The sequence below is a fragment of the Pungitius pungitius genome, chromosome 3 (genome assembly GCF_949316345.1).
Source record: "Pungitius pungitius chromosome 3, fPunPun2.1, whole genome shotgun sequence".
NCBI lineage: Eukaryota > Metazoa > Chordata > Actinopteri > Perciformes > Gasterosteidae > Pungitius > Pungitius pungitius.
Window position 1 is genome coordinate 15,232,681 of NC_084902.1, and position 18,420 is coordinate 15,251,100.

Sequence of the window (18,420 nt, forward strand, 5' to 3'; positions counted from 1 at the left end):
GAAAGTTGTTTCTGACGATTCGCTCTCAGCAGCTTAGAGCTGTCAGTCAAAACGGGGAAAATGTTGCACCTGGGGTGTGGGGGGGGGGGGGGGTGAAACCTGCAGATCCTTTTTTAAGAGTGCAAAAATCAGTCTTTCATTAAGATAGTCAGCTTTCTCACCATCACGCTGGGAATGAATTGATGCTGCCATGTTAAGTTTCTCTGCGGCTCATAATAAGACATGATATGTGATGAATGGCCTTTATGTCAGGATGGCCTCACAATTATCTTATTACCACCACTGCAAAAGGAGACGTGCATGTGCGTGTGTGTGTGTGTGTGTTTTCTCTCAGCAGAACACAGTTATCTGCCTTGTGGGAACATTTCCTCTGGTGAAACGGGACATTCACCACCGAACGAAAATGTGTTTTCACACTTGAATAATCTTTTCAACTTATTTATTAACCTTGACTCGCCACCCCCTCACACACAAACAGCACTAATCTTTGGGAGATGGAGATGGGGACTGGACCGAGTGAAAGACAATGCATAATTCCCGCCGCATTAGCGGGATCAGCTGTGAAGGATGATATCAGACGAGCTCGGGTCAGGCGCGAACCCTTTTTTTCCAGTCACTCACGTCGCCTTCCGACTTTAATCACCGTTGGTCGCAGCTGAGGCACAGAGTTGCTTCAGAGAGCAGAGGTGCAGCCGGCTCTGCCACGGGGGCTCCACCGCTCGGGGTTAAACTAGATGGACTGAGAGCGTTCTCATCGATGTAGCGGGGAGGCTTGAGGACGGATCCATCTGTTCACGCTCGCCTGAACAAGCAATGGTTCGCTCCCGTGTGAACGAAGGAGTTTGATAGAGAAGAGGTGTGTGGCGGGGGGGTATCAACCATGCATGGTGACAATGAGATGAATGAAACATAGGCAGTCCAATGGAAATATAAATAAACAAAAGGTATCCATGTGACCAAAGGAGATGCTTCACAAGGTTTGATTTTCTTTTTTCTCTTTTAGTTGAAGAGATGAAGTGGGTTTTGGACAGAAATGTGGCTGAAGCGGAGCTGGGAACTGCAGTGGCAGGGAGACAGCTTACATGACTGCTGTGAAACAGCCGGTGTCAACTCCCGGTGTTCTCTGGTAGTCGCCGCTTTCTCTGCCCTCCAAAAGTCACAAGTTACGATCACAAGCTAAGACAGCGAGACAAAGTGAGACACGGTGCTTAAGACGCAACCTGGACTTCACCACTTGAATTGTTTTTGGGCTCCACATAAGCAATGCAAACAAATAAGGCCATTGCTTGGAACATTAGCTGTGTCTATATAATTATTCTGAATCCTTGTGTCAGGTTGGCAGGAAAGCAGAGTTTTTATTTTAATTATTGAGCACAATATGTAACTCTTAGATGGCATTATTATTGTCTTAGTGAGACTCCAGCTGGATGTATCACACACATTTTTAGATTTTAAAGGCATCTGGAACTATAATTAGATATTTAGTTGGCATGTTTTGGCCCAGTTATTCTACATTTTAAAAGATGGTGTTTAGTAAACTGGAAATTAGCCTCTTTATCTAACCAAACCTCCTTTCACCGTTCAAATTACTGCCACACTCACAGTCGCTAAACGCATCGCATTCAAATTGCTTCTACCATTTCACTAGGCTTACCATGTGGTCGGTCTATCGGTCTCTAAATTCTCCCGAAACCACTGTTCGCGGTGGCTCTTAAAACACGGAGCTGTAGCTGATGGCCTCCTCATTGTTATCAGGCGAGGAACAGACGGGCGCCAGGCTCCATCACCGCAAAGGTCCGTTGTTTCCTTTTTCTCCAAGGGATTGCTCTCTGCGATAAAACTCGCGAGACAGAAGCATCCACCAATAAAACAAGTGCCGAGCCTCACGCCGCTGACATCTTACAGCGGCGCCGCTCCACGCAGCCGTTTGTCTCTCTTGACAGGGACGAGCGGCATTATGATGTCAGCTTTGCAGCGGCTCCCCCAGCAATGTGAAATTTGTTTGTCTTAGCCTGTCATGGTGGAGTCGGTCTCAATCTGTGCGCTGTGGCACGTTTGCAGTGTGGCCGGCTCACGTCGCCGCGTGCATTATTCATGGGCTCCAGAAGCCGCGCGAGTATATATCACCTGTATGTCGTGTTTATCATTTGAAGTGCGACATGCACTAGCAGTCGGCGCCGTTTTCCTCCTCGCCGCTTCTCATCACCCTTTGAGCCTCCCAATCGGGCGCCTCCAACAAACCCCTGGAAGGATTCGGTTCTGCGGGGCTGATGGAGGGACTCTCTAGGCCCCCCGTCGTTGCCACCACAATCGCTCCCGCCTTTTGTCCTCACAACGGGAGGGTCCGCTCCATGCTCTGAACCCGCATACAAGAATTCACCTCATTATCCAAATGAGACATTAGCGTGAGCCGCTCCTTTGCTTGCTCACCATAGGCCAGCCCGTAAACCCTCTGCTGAGCTGCGCTCTGCCCTGCACTGACAGGGAGGGGGGGGGGGGGATTGTGTCAGCGTTTTGCATAAAAGAGAGGAGAAGGACAGGGAAGAGCCACTGTGTAAAGGGGACTTTATTTAGTGTTATTTGGAGAAGGAGGTGAAATGGAAATGTCACCAGGGGAGGGCATGTGAGAGCGTCGCAGCCGAGACCGCGGTGATTTATCTCAACGTTTGTTTTCTGCCCGGCTTGCTGTATCCGCTCTCTGGAGGATATGCAGAGCAGAGGGATGTGGCGGACAGATGGAGCGGGGGGGGGGGGGGGGGGGGGTTGCTCTTCCTCTTCCTCCTCCTCCTCCTCTGTCCGCCCAGTGTTGTGTTGGATCCGTCACGCCTCCCTGAGAGCCTGATGAAGTAGGTCAGACTCTGTCCCAGGGTCTGACCACTGGCTTCGGGGTGCTGTGTGGTGATTCATTCATTAGACACACGCGGCTCCAAAATAACAGCGAGGGGACGGAGGAAAAATATGACAACAGGACGGAGGAGAAGCTGAGGGTGGGATCGACAAACATTGCGCGGACCACTCCTTCCCGGCTTATCGCCTTTGAAATGTGCCGATTGGATTGCTGTATGTCTGCTTACTCTATAAGTCATCATGCTTCCACTTAGTACCGGGGCCACATGCGGGCTAGCAGAGAAATGCAGCGATGCATTAATAATGGTACCTCGTGTGCAAACACGAGTCCTTAAAGAGCACTGTTGTTTAGATGCCTGTAAATATTCATTGCTTATTAAGGGCGTATTAAGAGTGATTATCACAACCCGTGTTGCACAAAATTGCCAAATTAGATCAACTAGAGCACAAAACACGCTTTCTGAATGTCTTTTTTAAGTCAACTACCATCCCCTGCTTAAAAATATTGATGTTTCCTGATTTGTCGTCTTAGATGCGCTTCTTGTTGTTTTATCGTTTAGTTCAACTGTAAATAGGAAAACCAGCCGTAAAAGCCCCGAAAAAAAGGGCCGTCCTTCGAGTCGTTGGCTGTTTCGCCCCCGGACAGATCTATTTTTTTATTATGAAATGCCACATGTGTGCGTGGAAAGCTCGGGCCTCTGCATGGTCGATGATAGCAGCAGGAGAATCCGTTGACGAAGGGTAAAAGAGGAGAGATGGAGTATTCGGGAGGCGAGTGGGGAAGAAGGGCTTCGCCCCGGCTCCCCGGCAGCATATTAAATTCCCGTCAGTGATGAGCTTTCATTCGTTGTGGCAGCATTACATTTCCATGACTTCACAACCACTGGCACATTCAGACAGGGGGAGTAATGAGGATCGTTGGAATCACTGAACTAATGTGTCTTCCCAGTTTGTCCCCCCCCGTCCTCACCCATTCATTATGCCATTCTCTATTTGCCGTTGTCACTCCCCAAAGCCTCTCAAAGGCCCTCGCTTCATCTTCCCTTTTCTCTCCTTTTTTCTTCTTCTCTTCCTTCCCTGTTGCCACTCCTCAAACTCTGAGTAGCCCTGTGTTTTCTTTTCATCCTCTTGTTGTCTGCAGCTTGTTCCTCGTTTAGTCACATTAAAACACCACTCCCCGTAGCGCCCTTTGAAATCCCTTCTCATTTTCCCAGCTTCTGTCATAACACCTTGCCCGAGTGATTGCGTTTAGGGTCAGGAATGCCCGTACCTGCCTCTCCTTCTCTTTGTCGTGTGCAGGCATGACTGGAGCACACCCAGAGTACCTGCATGACACAGTTGTGATACAGTTTCTCTGCCTTGTTTCGGTTTAGACTCTTTTAAACCCTTCTCTGCACGTTCCTCTCCTTCAGTGTCTTTGAACATTTGCTGCTAGCTAGTAGATAAATGTCGCCACTGAAATAACTGAAAGAAAAACGCTCCAAATTTGTTCTTTTCTTGAAAGCCACCAGTCTGGTCTTTGCCTGATGTGTCATTCCCACAACAAGATGTCTGGCCTCTTTCTTTCCCTTTCTGGTGTGCCACATTTGTTATACTGTTTGTTTGTCTCAAAGACTCGCTCCTGTTAAACACCAACGAGAACACTCATCGAGCTGTAGAAGGTTCGGGAGGTAGTAAATCACCCACTCGATTGAGTCAAAATGTGAGCGTTTCAAAATCGCGTGATTAATGTGCAGCGTAACAGCGCAGGCTTTGCAGCATTCAAACAGCTGCGGTATTTCACGGTATCCGCTGCTTTTATAAATTTATCACGCCTTTGCCTTGAAAAATAGCCTTTCGTGGCACATCTTGGCACCTATTAATCTCAATAGTTCATTTTAGTCACTGCGACTCAAGGTTACCCCCCCATATCTGCATATTTCCAGCGTGGCATTAATAGACGCTGCATTTTGTTTCCCCGGAACAGTATCAGGGCTGGTGTGCTGCTTTGAGGTCTTTTTTTTATCTATCTCTTGGCAGGTGTTGCCGGTAGCGACGGCGTACGCTGTCGAAAACGCCTCCTCCCTCCCCCATGCTGTCAAACGCCCCTCCATTTAAAAAAAAAAAAATTGTCTTATTATTAGTGTTTCTGTAATGTGATTAGCTTGCACCATGTCCACTCAAATTTCAAATCGGCGGATTCATAGAGTACACAGAGGAGACAAAAGAGATCGCTTCCCATTCTGTTATCTCTCCGTGTGCGCGTGAAGGCCAGTGAGCTCACTGGGAGGGCGTTGCGTTAGTACGACCTTGCGGAGGGGTGAGCGCAGAGTACGATTGGGCCGGTAACGCCACAAGAGCGGAATAACGCCTCTTAAGCTATTCCGCGCCTCTTTGAGTCTCAAAATGAAAGCGCCGTGTTCCTCCGCGGCATTGGAGTGATCCGATGAGCAAAGTATGGCATCTTTGAGCTCCTTATTCTGCTTTTAGAGGAGTGCAGAGTACAGAGCCACCCTGAACACGTCAATAATCTTCCCTTTGATCCGTCCAGTAAAACATCTTAAAAAACACCATCAGAAAATTCTTCATCCTTTTTCGTCAGCCTCCTACGAGGTGGATGTGAGGGCCAAAGATCAACAAAAATACCAGAAAGTTTACAAGTGCTTTCATGTCTGATGTTTGTACGAACTATAACTCTTGCTTCAATCTTTAAATGTGGGTGTCAAGAGGGGGTGTCACCTGATCCCTTATGGCAAACGGAGGAGATGGAGAGCGCCTTTGAAGGCGCCCCACATGTTCTTTTACCTCCACTCATTCTGTAGGCCTTGTGTTTCTCACCACTCCAAGTGGTAAATATCGAGCCTCGCCGACGATGGGAAGACGCATCCTAGCAGAGGAAGGCAGTTAATGGTAGAAGAGAGGATTAGAGCAGAATGCGTTCCCTTTTCTCCCCTCTTTGGACTTGGTTTGGAGGATGCGTGTTCGCGAGGCAGGGGTGACCTGGCCGTGCTCTCTCATTCATGTGTGTAATGAAGGCCTCTGAATAATCCCATTAGGTGTTCAGATTAAAACCTGAGCTGATATTTGAGACCGTGCCCAGCGCCGCTTTAGAAAATGGAGAGCTTTGCTGCCCGGGCACTGGGATGGGCGGGCGGCGAGGAAGAGCGGACTGCGTTTTGGAGGTCGCTGCTTTGGACTGATAGGGGGCCATTGTAATTAAGGGGAAGGGGAAGGCATCCGCGGCTCCTCTGCCGAGCCTGATACCTTCTTTTTCTGCCAGAGGTATGGAGAGATTTACTCTTTCTTCACAAACAAAGAAAGGAAACCACAGTTCTAATCACATGGTATTGTTTTGGATTCAACTTTGTAGCAATCATATATTGTGTGATAATTTGCAAAGAGAAACAGGCTTGATTGTGATTGGTCTTAATTGAATTAACGCTAATTTAATATCTAATTAACATAATGGTGTAGTATAAACGGTGTATAATACGTTGCATTTAAGATGTTATAGTTCAATGAATCGAACTGATTTGCTCAGATCCTGTCTGATATTCTCTCTGAGAAGCCTGCTAATGAGCAGCGTTCGGATCCGCGCTCCATGGATCCTGGTGTGTCATATTATGATGATAATAACTCCGTACGGCGGTAGGCATTAATAATATCAACGGCAGGAAATCTTTTTCTGTGCTTCGTCAGACTCTTCGCGACTTTTTGGGTGTGCGGTTCGCCACGTGTGAACACACTTCAAGACCGCTTCGCTCTCCTGCTTTCAGTATTATCTCCCACACCATTTGTTTAAGAAAATAGATGGTTCTAACATCTACCCACCCGACTCTGCCCACCGACACCACCGCCTCTCTGTGGGGGATTCAGCGTTGCGCCATTGAAGTTGAACGTGGCTCGGCTCTGCGGGTTTAGACGAGCGCTACCTGCGCTCCTCGGGCCTTTTGATCGCGTTTCACAGTAGACGTCTCTTTCCGTCTCTTCGCTTCAAGGAGCTTTTGCACATTTTCGCTGCTTCTTTATAAAGTGGGGTGTGTGTAGGAGACATGGTTTCCGACACTCCGCAAGCAACAGCCGTGCTCATGGATGCGCCATGGCCGCCCCGCGGGGGGCTGTGTGCTCTTTCAAAAAAATGGTGCAATGGACGTGAGCATTGGCATTGTGGCGGTTCACAATTTTAAAACAAGGCACAAGTGTAGCTTCTCAATTCTTTGATATTGTTTGTCTCCAGTGGGCTGTTAGTCCTTGTCGCTCTAGATTAGAGCACACCTTTTCACTCATCTGATACTTTCTTTCTTCACTGAGTGTTTTTTTTCCCCCTCTCCGCTGTGTTCTCTGCTGGCTGAATGGAGGAGCTTCGTGCTTATCTGCTCCCTTGATGCATGATGATGTGTATGCTCGGCTGCTGTTTAATCATCTCTGGCAGTGCTCTTTCATTTCATTACCGCTACACCGATGATGAAGTCGGTTACATGTCACCTTAATGATGGACTGTACTACAGAATGTCATCATGTGCTTACTTTGATCTTGTGTGAAACCCCTAAAGGCTTGAAAATGTTAACTGCAAGGCCACGATCATTAATTAATTATTTCATAGCTCTTTTGATTTAACTGTCCCGTTTTTTTCTGCGTTTCAAATAAAGAAGAAATGATGGCTAATACACACTGACATCCTTCACTTTTACTCTCTATCCAATTGTTTTACTCTTCGATGGTGTTGTGTCGTACAATGTCTGAAACTGCATGCGACTGTTAATGAGTGGAGCCTTGCCGCGCACTGTGAGGGGTCCTCTGGGGTTGGCGTGGGGCCGGGGTTCCTTCCTTTTCCCTTTGCTTTTCCGTCCTTGTCTCCCTTACTTCATCTCTCCTAAAAAAAAAAAAAAACCTGCACAAATGCACCTCCTCCCCACAGAGCACTGACACACTCCCTTCCATCTGTCTTTTCCTACCCAGAATTCCCTAACAACCCGCACACCCCTGGCTATGAGACCCAGCCGGAGCCGCACAATGCAGGTGCCGCCATCGGCGGCGCAGTGGGGGGAGTGGCCCTGTTAGGCGTGGCGGCCATACTGCTCTTCGTATTCCTGCGCCGCCGCCAGCGCACCTTCAAGGGGGACTACAGCACCAAGAAACACGTGTTCGGTAACGGGTATAGCAAGGCCGGCGGCCTGCCCGCCCACCCGCCCATCCCCAAGAACCTCCAGTACCCTGACGACTCGGACGACGAGAAGAAGCCCACCCAGATCGGCGGTCCCGGGGGGTTCGAGGCGAGCGAGCGCAATTTTGACGGAGAGCAAGAGGACCTGAAGAGGCCCTATTTCACCGTGGACGAGGCGGAGAGCCGAGATTATGGCGAGCGGACTCTGGGTTTCCAGTACGACCCTGAACCCGAGATAGCCGACGACATGATCTCTCAGACCGACGGCTCTGTCATTTCTAAGAAGGAGTGGTACGTGTAGTGGCATGCAGCAACCAAACCAAACCCTCCTCACCCCCCTCCCCACCCCCCCCCCCCCCCCCCCCCCCCACCACCACCACAACCCCCCCCCCCCCACCTGCATTCCACTGCACTGTTCACCTCCATCATTATTTCTCGCCCTCCCATTTGTCAAACTGCACCTTCCACAGTCCCTTATGGTCTAGCTAGGTACCCACCTACCACCACCCTCCCCCCCAGGCACCGCGCCCCCCTGCCCAACTCCACCCCCACAACTACAACATCATCCAACTAATCTCAATTAGAAAAATTCGAGCGTCTAGTGCTAGTGACTTGAGCTCCTCAACATGACAGCATTGGTATCAGTTCCATAAGGTGAATGGGCAAAGAGTACGAACCAAGGTATGTAAGTGGACGCCTGAGTCCAGCTAGGTGACTGAGGTCCATCAGTACCGGTGTAATATTCATTTTGTGTATTTCCTCATAAATGTATTAAATGTGTAAAAAGAGACTACAGGTTGAGGTTTTTTCCGAGCACACTTGTGAAGGTCCTACACTGGATTTGCGATCTTTTTTTTTTTTACCATTGCTGTTTTTGTTATTTTTATAATATCTTTTTGTATTATTTTTAAGTGACCAGAGAATTGAGAGTTAAATGTTTGACATGATTACAGGTGGAGTTGTAAGTGTTTGTAATTTTGTGGTCAGATGTTTCAGAGAAAAAGAAAAAAAGCCCCACAGCACCTGTACCATTTCTCCTGTTTCTCACTGGGGTTAAAGTCAATGAAAAGAGTTTTTGTATCTTCACTGCATTACAAGCAGATGTCTTATCGAAGTTTCCCAAAACACGCTTAGTCCTTCTTGATCTCCCTCCCTCGTTTTATTTTCTTCCTAAGAACAAGTCGGACAACTGAGTGTTTTCACACTCTCCCCAAATTTCAATTAAGTTGAACCAGTTTCCAAATCAGTGAATCAGAATAACAGGGGAAGAGATGGGCTGCACCAGTTTCTACTTTCTTTCCCTAGTGCATCACAGCATCAAGTTTTGGTGAGTCTGTTTCTCCAAAATCCTTCAATAACGCTCTGAAATGTCATGATTTTCATTTGACTTGAACAGATTGACCTTTGCTCACATGCTCTACCACTATAATGAAATGTCCATTGCTTTCTGTGCTGAAATATCATAATAATGTTTGGTTCTGACCCTCCTTTTATCAAATGGATGTCGCAGAAAAGTGTCTGGAGTTTCCCAATAATGACTTTTATCTCTCCTTATAATTGTGTGACTGTGCTGGAGAACTTGTTAATACACACACACACACACACACCTTTACCCACCACACCCCTCCACGCTTACACAAAGAGCCTTTCTATGAGGAGTCGTCCATGGATCTTAACGACACGGATGTGAGGGAAATGTCGACAGATGCTTTTGTCTATGGAAGAAATATTTGAACATGTAAAGGGAATTACGTACATGAAGGTGGCTGGAGTACAAAAGTCACCTGCTGCTGTGATTAGTTTGTCCATCTGTTATTAATTCATTTCATTCATCTGAATTTAAGGTCTGTCAGAAGTCAGAAATGTCCATTACACAATATTCACCAAAAAGCATTTGCTTCAAGCACAAAAAAGGGACAAATTAAATGTGAAACATCAGATAAAACAGAAGCAATTGAGTAATGTCCTGGATGTTCTATATCAAGCTTATGCATTATTTTATGCATGCTTTTTATTTTTCTGTATCAATTCCAGTGCGTTTGTTTTCATTTGCAACTCTAAAATGACTCTGACTGCGGTATGAGTTCATGGATAAGTAGAAAAAAAACGATATATATATAGATATATATATATATATATATATGTAAAAAGGAAAAAATTACATTTCTCTTTCAGCAGATCTCTCCATCAACTTGAGATTTAAATGTCTTAAAATCTGTGTTTGTCTACTGTATCTTTTTGAAATGAGCATGTTAATCACATGCCTCAATTTAAATTGTACTTTCAAAACAAATTGACATCTTATAAGTGGACAATATCCCGTTCTGATCAAAATGAGTCTGCTGATTTTCATTTAATTTTGTACTGCCATATTTTTTTTTGTATTCAGTGTATTGACAGTTTGACAACAGACAGGAGATTTTAAAAAGCAACATAGTTACCATAGTTGCAAAATCATTTTTTTTTAAATCACAATTTCATTGCCTTTAAGTTTATTATTCACTTCTTGGTTATCTGATTTGCTGTAACTTTCTAATTCCTATGTAGTTTGCATGTTAAAACAATCAAACAATTTCATATTTTCTTCTTGCATTCAGTGCCTATCTAAGTCAGGAGTAGCAACAGTGGCTGCTCCACCAAGTTATCCATGCCGTAGAATGACGTCATTGAGTAATATTGACATATGACGCAGCTACAAAATTGGTTCCTTATTTGCAACGAGTTGTACTTAGTATATTGTGGCTCCAGCACAATGCTAACAAGGTGTTTGTACTTGATCTTTGAATTGAAAAATCTCTTAAAAGCTTATTTTATTACCATTTTAAAGTTTAATGATGGCTTAATGGTGACACAGTCCCTCCAAACCCCCCAAACTCGCCAGTTAAAGTCCTAAAGAGATGAAATCTGTGACACTTTCTTGCACATCGCTGACCTTTCTAAGCACAACAATTGAAAAATAATGGAATGAAAGGTAATTTAATTAAAATATTTTTTTAAAGTGGCCCAAAGGAAAGCTCAACTTGACCCCCTTTGAAAAGCACAAGTATAAAGGTTTCATTGTCCACTTGTCCTGCATCCATTAGGAAACCACTGGCACACTTGCTTGTAAGACGTGTTGGAGGAATTCAAACCTTTCAGATCAAGGTTGACGTTCTGTATACTAGTGGATGTGAACATTGTCTTCATGTTGTCGGGGTGTTATGAGTTCCCTATTTTGTAATATTGACTGTAACTCCATTCCATCCTAATCTACGTTTTGTATCCACTATGTTCAACATTCCACTGTAAATAGTGTACATAGGGTTGAGATAAAAGTTGGGATTTATTTAGGGACAACTGCGTAGGGACCCTGTTTATGTAAAATATACCTATTTGGACTGCAAACCTAGAGACTCGATGATGGATAGAAGAAGCCGATAGCTTATTTCCAAAGTCCCACCTAGAAATGTTCCTCCAGTACGTTTTTGATATGCCACTAGCGGCTTTGCTGTCATACAAAAGGGGTGACGTATACAGTATGTCCATTTAATGTTATTGAGAGAAAATCTAAAAGAGAGAAATTGTCTGTATGCTGCCATGTGAATGTATATTTCTGAGGGTGTTACAAATATATATATAAAAAAAAAATCTCCTGTTTAATTGTGATGACCCAGTGAAGTAACTTGTATTTGTTTTAAGCATTAAATAAGTTCAATAGTCAACAATATTTGGTTCACGTCTGCAACGCATTTCTTCTCGCTGTGCATTGATCTTGTTAGTTGCAGCTCTTTCCCAATACCTCTGATCGGTAATGTTTACCAGCTGCCTCATGACGGGACTTACTCTGTCTTAATTTTTCAGCCTCACCACTTCCTGTGACAACATGTTCTTGCTGGCATCTTGTCAGACACCGTTTCAAACTTTGACGCGCTAGGTACCCCTTTAGTGACCGTTTTGGATTTTTCAAAGATGGCTTGACAGTTTGTACTTTTTCCCACACAGGTTAAGGGACCAAACAACAACAATGAATCAATGAAACGCGCGTGGTTGTATTTAACAAGACTGACAAGCCAACGGCTCACGTGACAATCGAGTGACAAGAGTCCCACCCCACAAATGACTTCACGTGACTTTCTACTTACACGAGTCCCATGTCTCTTACTTGGCATGGTTGCAATTTTAAGAATCAACAAGAATCAATATTTCTTACGTTCCCCTGCATTGTTTGCTCAAACGTTTCTGCCTGAGCACGTTAACAATCTGATGACAAAAATGCAGTCAACACGATCAAAAATGGTGAGGAAATGTCTTCTACGTTCCACAAAAGTGTGGATGGTATCACCCTTCATTGATTCAACCTGTTGCCAAAGCAGCTTCCAGTAGTGAGAAAAGACTGAGTGTCATAAACTGATCGAATCATTTTACACGAGGCAAACAAAATATAAATAAAGGGACACACTCACCGTAAACAACACATGTCTTCAGTGGTTATTACTGGGCTTTTGAGTGTGTGTTTTTTTTCCGTTTTAATCGGAAAGTGAAAACTGTCGGGCAGATGTTGGTATTGAGCCCAGGGCTTAATGAAGCTACAGTGATATGATGAGAGCAGCCCAGTGTAGAGCCAGACAGATCCGTCTCAGACTGTGGGACTCGAGTGCAGACATCTGCACTGTGCACATTAAGAACAGCCCAGAGTTTGCAGCTGCTGCCATCCATTTGCTAAAAGAGCCCTTTGTAGCCCATAGGGCTTTGATGGCACATAGGCTTTTAACATGCATGGCCATCAGTTTTTTCCCATCCCAAATGACCCGCGAGTGGAATTCTACAACATCTCCTCTATCGAAGTACTCTTAGGATGGAATGTGGATTTTATTTTTTAAAACTGAATGTCTCTCATAAAGTCGTAAATTCAAAAGCAACGTTGTAAAAGCACTTTGTATGTGATTTCAATCCATTCAACGCAACCGAGAATCTGAGAATATAAATTATAGTTACACAGCATTGAAGACTGAGAGACCATTTTTAATGGATATGACCATTAAAAAAGATTTCATGTCGATCATTATGTTTTTACAAGCATTGTATTTCAAGCTACAATAGTTACAATGCAGCCCCATTAGTTGATGAGTTTCTGACTCAAATTTCTGTTCAATTATTATTTTCTTCTGGCACTCAGTTTTACAGGTCATACTGCTCAACAAACTCGCTGAAGGTATGGTATGGTATGATATGGTAACTTGAGTTGCCTCAAATTTACGAATTTCCAGATTCCGAATATCCAAACTGGAATAATGTATCACTCCGAAAAGGCTTCAAGAAAGCACACAGACGGCCAATACCATGAGTCGTTAAACTACAGTGATTAAATGGTCAATGACCACACTGTATCTGCATGAGCAATCATTGGGGTGGATGCACGAGATTGGTTTTACTCATTGATCGGTGAGGCGGTGAAGCTGCACTAGGTTGTTGCTGTGTAAACGGTTCCATGTATTGATATGGGAGAGGGGAAATATATCTGATTCCTTCGAGTGTTTCATTTTAAGATATACATTTGGTGGATTTATAGTTATTTCTTCTAAACCTTTTAGGGAGATAAATAGATGTTCATAGCTTCTAAACATATGTTTACTTGGCTCTGGTTATTATCTGTTTTCAATGTCTACCAATTTTAGGTCACATGAGGTTGTCCATAATAAAAAAGTGTTACTGTAAATGATGTCCTTACTTGACGCTCAAACCCCTAATGGTTGGGATTTTAACACTTCACAGGGGCATGGTAGGTACTCCAAAGCTTGGAAACAGCTGAAATAACCCATCATGAAGATTTCTAAAGGTTGCCAATTAAAATAAGGAGAGACTTCAAGACATATTTTTATTGCCGTACGCACAAGAGGGTAATTATGAATAGTCCTTGGTAACAAGGCCCCATTGCAACCCCATATAGCCTGTGTGAAAACGGAAGTACATTTGAAAAATGCAGCTAAGGAGACTCAACAGGGTTCGGTTCTGCAGTAGACAACTAGCAGCTATTAACCTGGTACAGTCTTCACCTGTCACTCAAACCTTTGCTCTCTATATTATCCAAAACCTTGAGCCTTGTTATCATTCAAATAGTCAACCTTTAAGTGACCCTATGAGGGACTATATTTTTTTTAATTCTGGGTTTGCTTTATTTCTCAGCTACTTTCTCCTTGGTCTCGACAGATTTGGCGGCTGAACAACTGCAGCCATTGGGTACAATATGGTTTTGGTCGCATTATCAAAAAGAGACATTGTACAACATCAATATGCAAAAAACTATTAATTTTATATAAATGTATGATAATATGATTGCAACAGTAAACAGTAACAAATGTAAAAGTAATGGGATTTTTTTTAAGGTGGCAAATTTAATATTCTAAAAAAAGGTTTCTTTTTTAACTTAAGTGTAGTTAAGAATGGAATATGCGTATTACTTGCAAGGGCCCTTTCCTCCTTCATCGCGCTTTTTAAAATGATGCTGACAGCAGCAGAGAGGAGAACAGATTTAAAGTTTGACAGCAGCAACATGATTGTGGAATCGTGGCAAAATCTGCTGGGGTTAACAAAAAAAATGAAACGCAAAGAACCAGTAGCCGGAGTGGCGTTTGAGAGAGAGAGGAGAGTGAGAGAATTGTGATTAAAGGAAGCATTAACGTAGTGTCCCTAATTGAACTCACGCTTTAACAAGTCAACAAGTGGCAGGAATATGTCTGCCATGAACAAACCAGTGGGATGAAAGAAGGACAATCAGGGTGAAATCTCACGTTCAATAAAGCGCTCCATTATCTGTTAAGCACAGTTAAGTTGCAGGTTCACAGTGGAACAAACACCATTGCAAATTAAGAGATCACCAGTGTTGTTGATCATTGAGACTGACACCTGGCTGAGTGTTAAGAGCTGATTAGTTATTCCCCATCCATTTAGACCTTTTATGAATGCATGTGTGTGAGCTTTACTGTGGATACAGCTATGCACACCTGAGCAAATAGACATCTCGAATGAATATGTGAAAAATGAATAAAATGATTCACATACTATCAGTTTCTGGCACTTTCCTCTTTCTTTTTTGCTTACCCTGTATAAGCCTTGTGGAGGATATAAGTGCCTCTGATGCCCCTCAGTTCTCTATAGTTGCTCATCCAGTATATTCAAAGGAGAGCATGATTCGTATGGAAGTTCATACACTCTGAACTGAGCCCTTGTTCAGTAATGTCATGTCCAAGATCCAAGCATGATCACAATTCACAATCTAATCATGGCCTCTAAAGCAACATACCCAAAATCCCTTCTAATATTAAAGTTTGTTCATAGTTTGTATAGATATTCATCAGTTACTTTTTAAAGACTCTTCTCATCAGCATAAATTACATTTACGGCACAGCACCTGATTAAAAATATGGGCCCCTTTTAAAGCTTATCTCTTTTACTCACTATTTTCTACTGCTAAAACAGTGGGGAAGAACGCCAGGAGCTCATTCCAAGAGTTTTCATTAAAGAAATTATGACTGGTGTGTTAACTGCATACCAAATTCATCATAGCACACAAGGTCAAATTGCCTCCTAAGTTACCATATGACAGGTTTCTGAATAACAATTGGGCAAATATATATTTTTTTAATCTGGCATGTGCTTATTCAATGTAAAACGCACCGGGGCTGCATCACCTCCGGCCAAACAGCATAACCAGTCCATTTCAACCTAATATAATATGATATATAATAATCCCTCAACCTTTTGGCGCTTGGCTCACAAGCCGGCCTGTTTGTACCCTCTACAGAAAACAGTTATCTCCACCCTACCTGTTTCTCCTTCACTCCATGTGTGGAGAAACTAAATGTCTTTGGGGTGTTCGATCTCTCCCCCTCACTCGTCTACAACTCTGGCCACTTCAAGTATAGAGAGATGGTTAATTGCGTTTGAAAACATTCGCCACGACTTGGTTGATTGAAAAGTAGGTCGCGAGCCGAGCAAAGTGTGTGCACCCCTGGTACAGCACGATATCAACAGTCTCTCTGTAAAGGCAGAATGTGGAAACATTTGAATTGTTCATAGCCTAATCATACACCTATACTGGGAATGAATCCAGGTCCCAGGGGTATTTAACCTCTGCGGTCTCCACAGTGGTGCCCCAACCTTTTGAGCTTGAAGTAGAAGTGCAGGAAGCTTTCAAACCACTGCACACCTAAAACAAAAACTGAATCAAACGCTATTTAACAAAAAATATCTGTAATGTTTGAATAAATATCCAGTGGGGATTAACTTTTACTTTTGAATACTCTCTTTCTCTTTGGGTTGCACATCCAGTAACCAACATCATTGTCAAAAGGACTGACCCGGTACAAACCTGAAACAAACTGTTGTTTTCAACACCATACACAGCTCCACCTCCACTCAACTACTCTGTTTATTTTATTTGGAAGAAAACAAAGATCCTGTGGGTTTTTTCAGGAGGGATGTGAAATACATGTTTTTCCAATGAAAGTTGCCCTTTCATCACCAATCCTTAAGGATGGAAAAAGTTCTTACCAAACAGTATCCGTGACAAACACAACATCTTTGTATTTCAAAACGTTCCTCCGATTATAGAAATATTAAATGCATTTAAAGAGTCAACTGACATCAAATAACAGCGTTTTTCTACTGTCTGTTGGAACTAAGCACTTCATAAAGTCCATATAATAATGAAAACACTCTTAAAGGACACATCTAAGACTAACAAGATTCCATTGATGCACTAAAACCTGAAAGGCGTTTGCTTGTAACGTTAAAGATTGTTTGTTATATATCAACTTTTTTAGCCGCACCATCATTTATAACAATTGAAATATTCTGAAGCCTCCTTCTGCATTGAAACAATCCTGCAGTGAAGCTGTTACATGTTTTACAATTTGTTTTCCATTGTGCAGAATTGTCTTCGACATTGTTCACTGCAGTTCTGCCTTTGTTTGAAAAAGAAACAAACATGTTTCAAATACAACCAGATTGATTGGGCATGCAGTTTATACCCCACCGACAGACAGAACAAGCCAATTCTATTTCCAGAACATTTGAAATTATAATGAATTGGCGATTATTATGGATTAACCCAGGATCAATCTGCTGAAATTATTATTGCCTATTATTTTGTAAATGAGACGGCTCATAAACAAACTGCTCGGATCCCATGAATAATTTTTTTGGCATCTTGAGGGACGCCTGCAGTGGTTGCTCAAGACACAAACACACACTAGCCGGGCTTTCACGCCCTCCCATTTTCAGAGGCAGTCATGGCATGAGCCGCTCTGCTATCCAGCTGTGCATTAGCGTTCTCCAATTAAACTCAGCCATCCCAGAGCAGAACGAAAGGCCTAAACCCACTGGTGAGAAAAGTGCTGACAACCCTCATCTACAAAGTCCTGCTGGGAATACTCTGTCCCTGTGACCATTTACCCAGCGTCAAATGAGTTGTGTGTGTGTGGGGGTTTAAGACGTGCAAAGATGGAGTTAGTGTGCATACCCTTCAACCCTTTGTTGTTCGATGTTTTTTCTGCACTCTGACCTTAGAAAACTGTATTTTGTGAATTATAATATTACTGCACATTTTTGATGGCACAGAGGACATGTGTGAAGGAATCTGTGGTATGATCTTTTGCATGCTTGGTGCTACATTGCACGTGAGATTTGTTTATTGATGGCATAATCCTGTCTTGCCATTTGCTGAAATTAAAATCTCTTTAAACATTCATTCCAGAGGGAGCTGGGTGATGAAATAAATTGTGGTTGACAGTTACACAGAAACAAGGAATGGCTGCGGGAACCAAAGAGAGAGCTTTCGAGGACATAAATTAACCTTCTGAATGTTTTCATGCTATTGCATATAAGCCCTTAATACATCACCTGCATCGTTGCAATAATATCCAGGTACAGACAGAACACAAGTTGTGTTTTTGTACTTGGATATTTATGAAATTAACAAAACCACATAATTATTCTTTTAACAGAAGGACCAATCTGTGTCATCTCTTCCGACATGTTTCAAAAGAAATACAGTTACAGCACTCTAAACCCATATCTTAGTGTCCTAACATAAATCTTTAGCTCCAACTGGCAGAACAAAAACAATACATCAGAAGGGATAGTCAAATCTCAAAGTATTTATGTCAGTTAAAATTAAAAGATTCCTGACTTATTACAATACATGTCATTTAGCTGACGCTTTTATCCAAAGCAACTTCCATTGCATTATAACCCATGTCTTACATTTTGCCTGGGGAGCAATTAGGAGTTGAGTGTCTTGCTCAGGACACACTTCGACATGGTCATGGGGCAGCCAGGAGTCAAACCACCAACTCTGCAGCTCCCAGCGCATCACACTACTCCATGCGCCACCATCGCCCACTCACAGCTTCTAGAGAAATACTTAACCCCCCAAAATGAACTTTTTTAC

At 43.4% G+C, this 18,420-nt stretch overlaps 1 protein-coding gene across 1 annotated transcript in view; it reads left to right on the top strand.

Annotated features, from left to right (window-relative positions):
• nectin1b (nectin cell adhesion molecule 1b) overlaps positions 1–11,697 on the top strand; it is a 69,175-nt gene extending 57,478 nt beyond the window's left edge. The window contains exon 6 of the mRNA XM_037479805.2: positions 7,787–11,697. Within this exon, the coding sequence (XP_037335702.1) occupies positions 7,787–8,292 (506 nt within the window). The 3' untranslated portion in view covers positions 8,293–11,697. The remainder of the gene's footprint in view (positions 1–7,786) is intronic.
• The last annotated feature ends 6,723 nt before the right edge of the window (positions 11,698–18,420 follow it).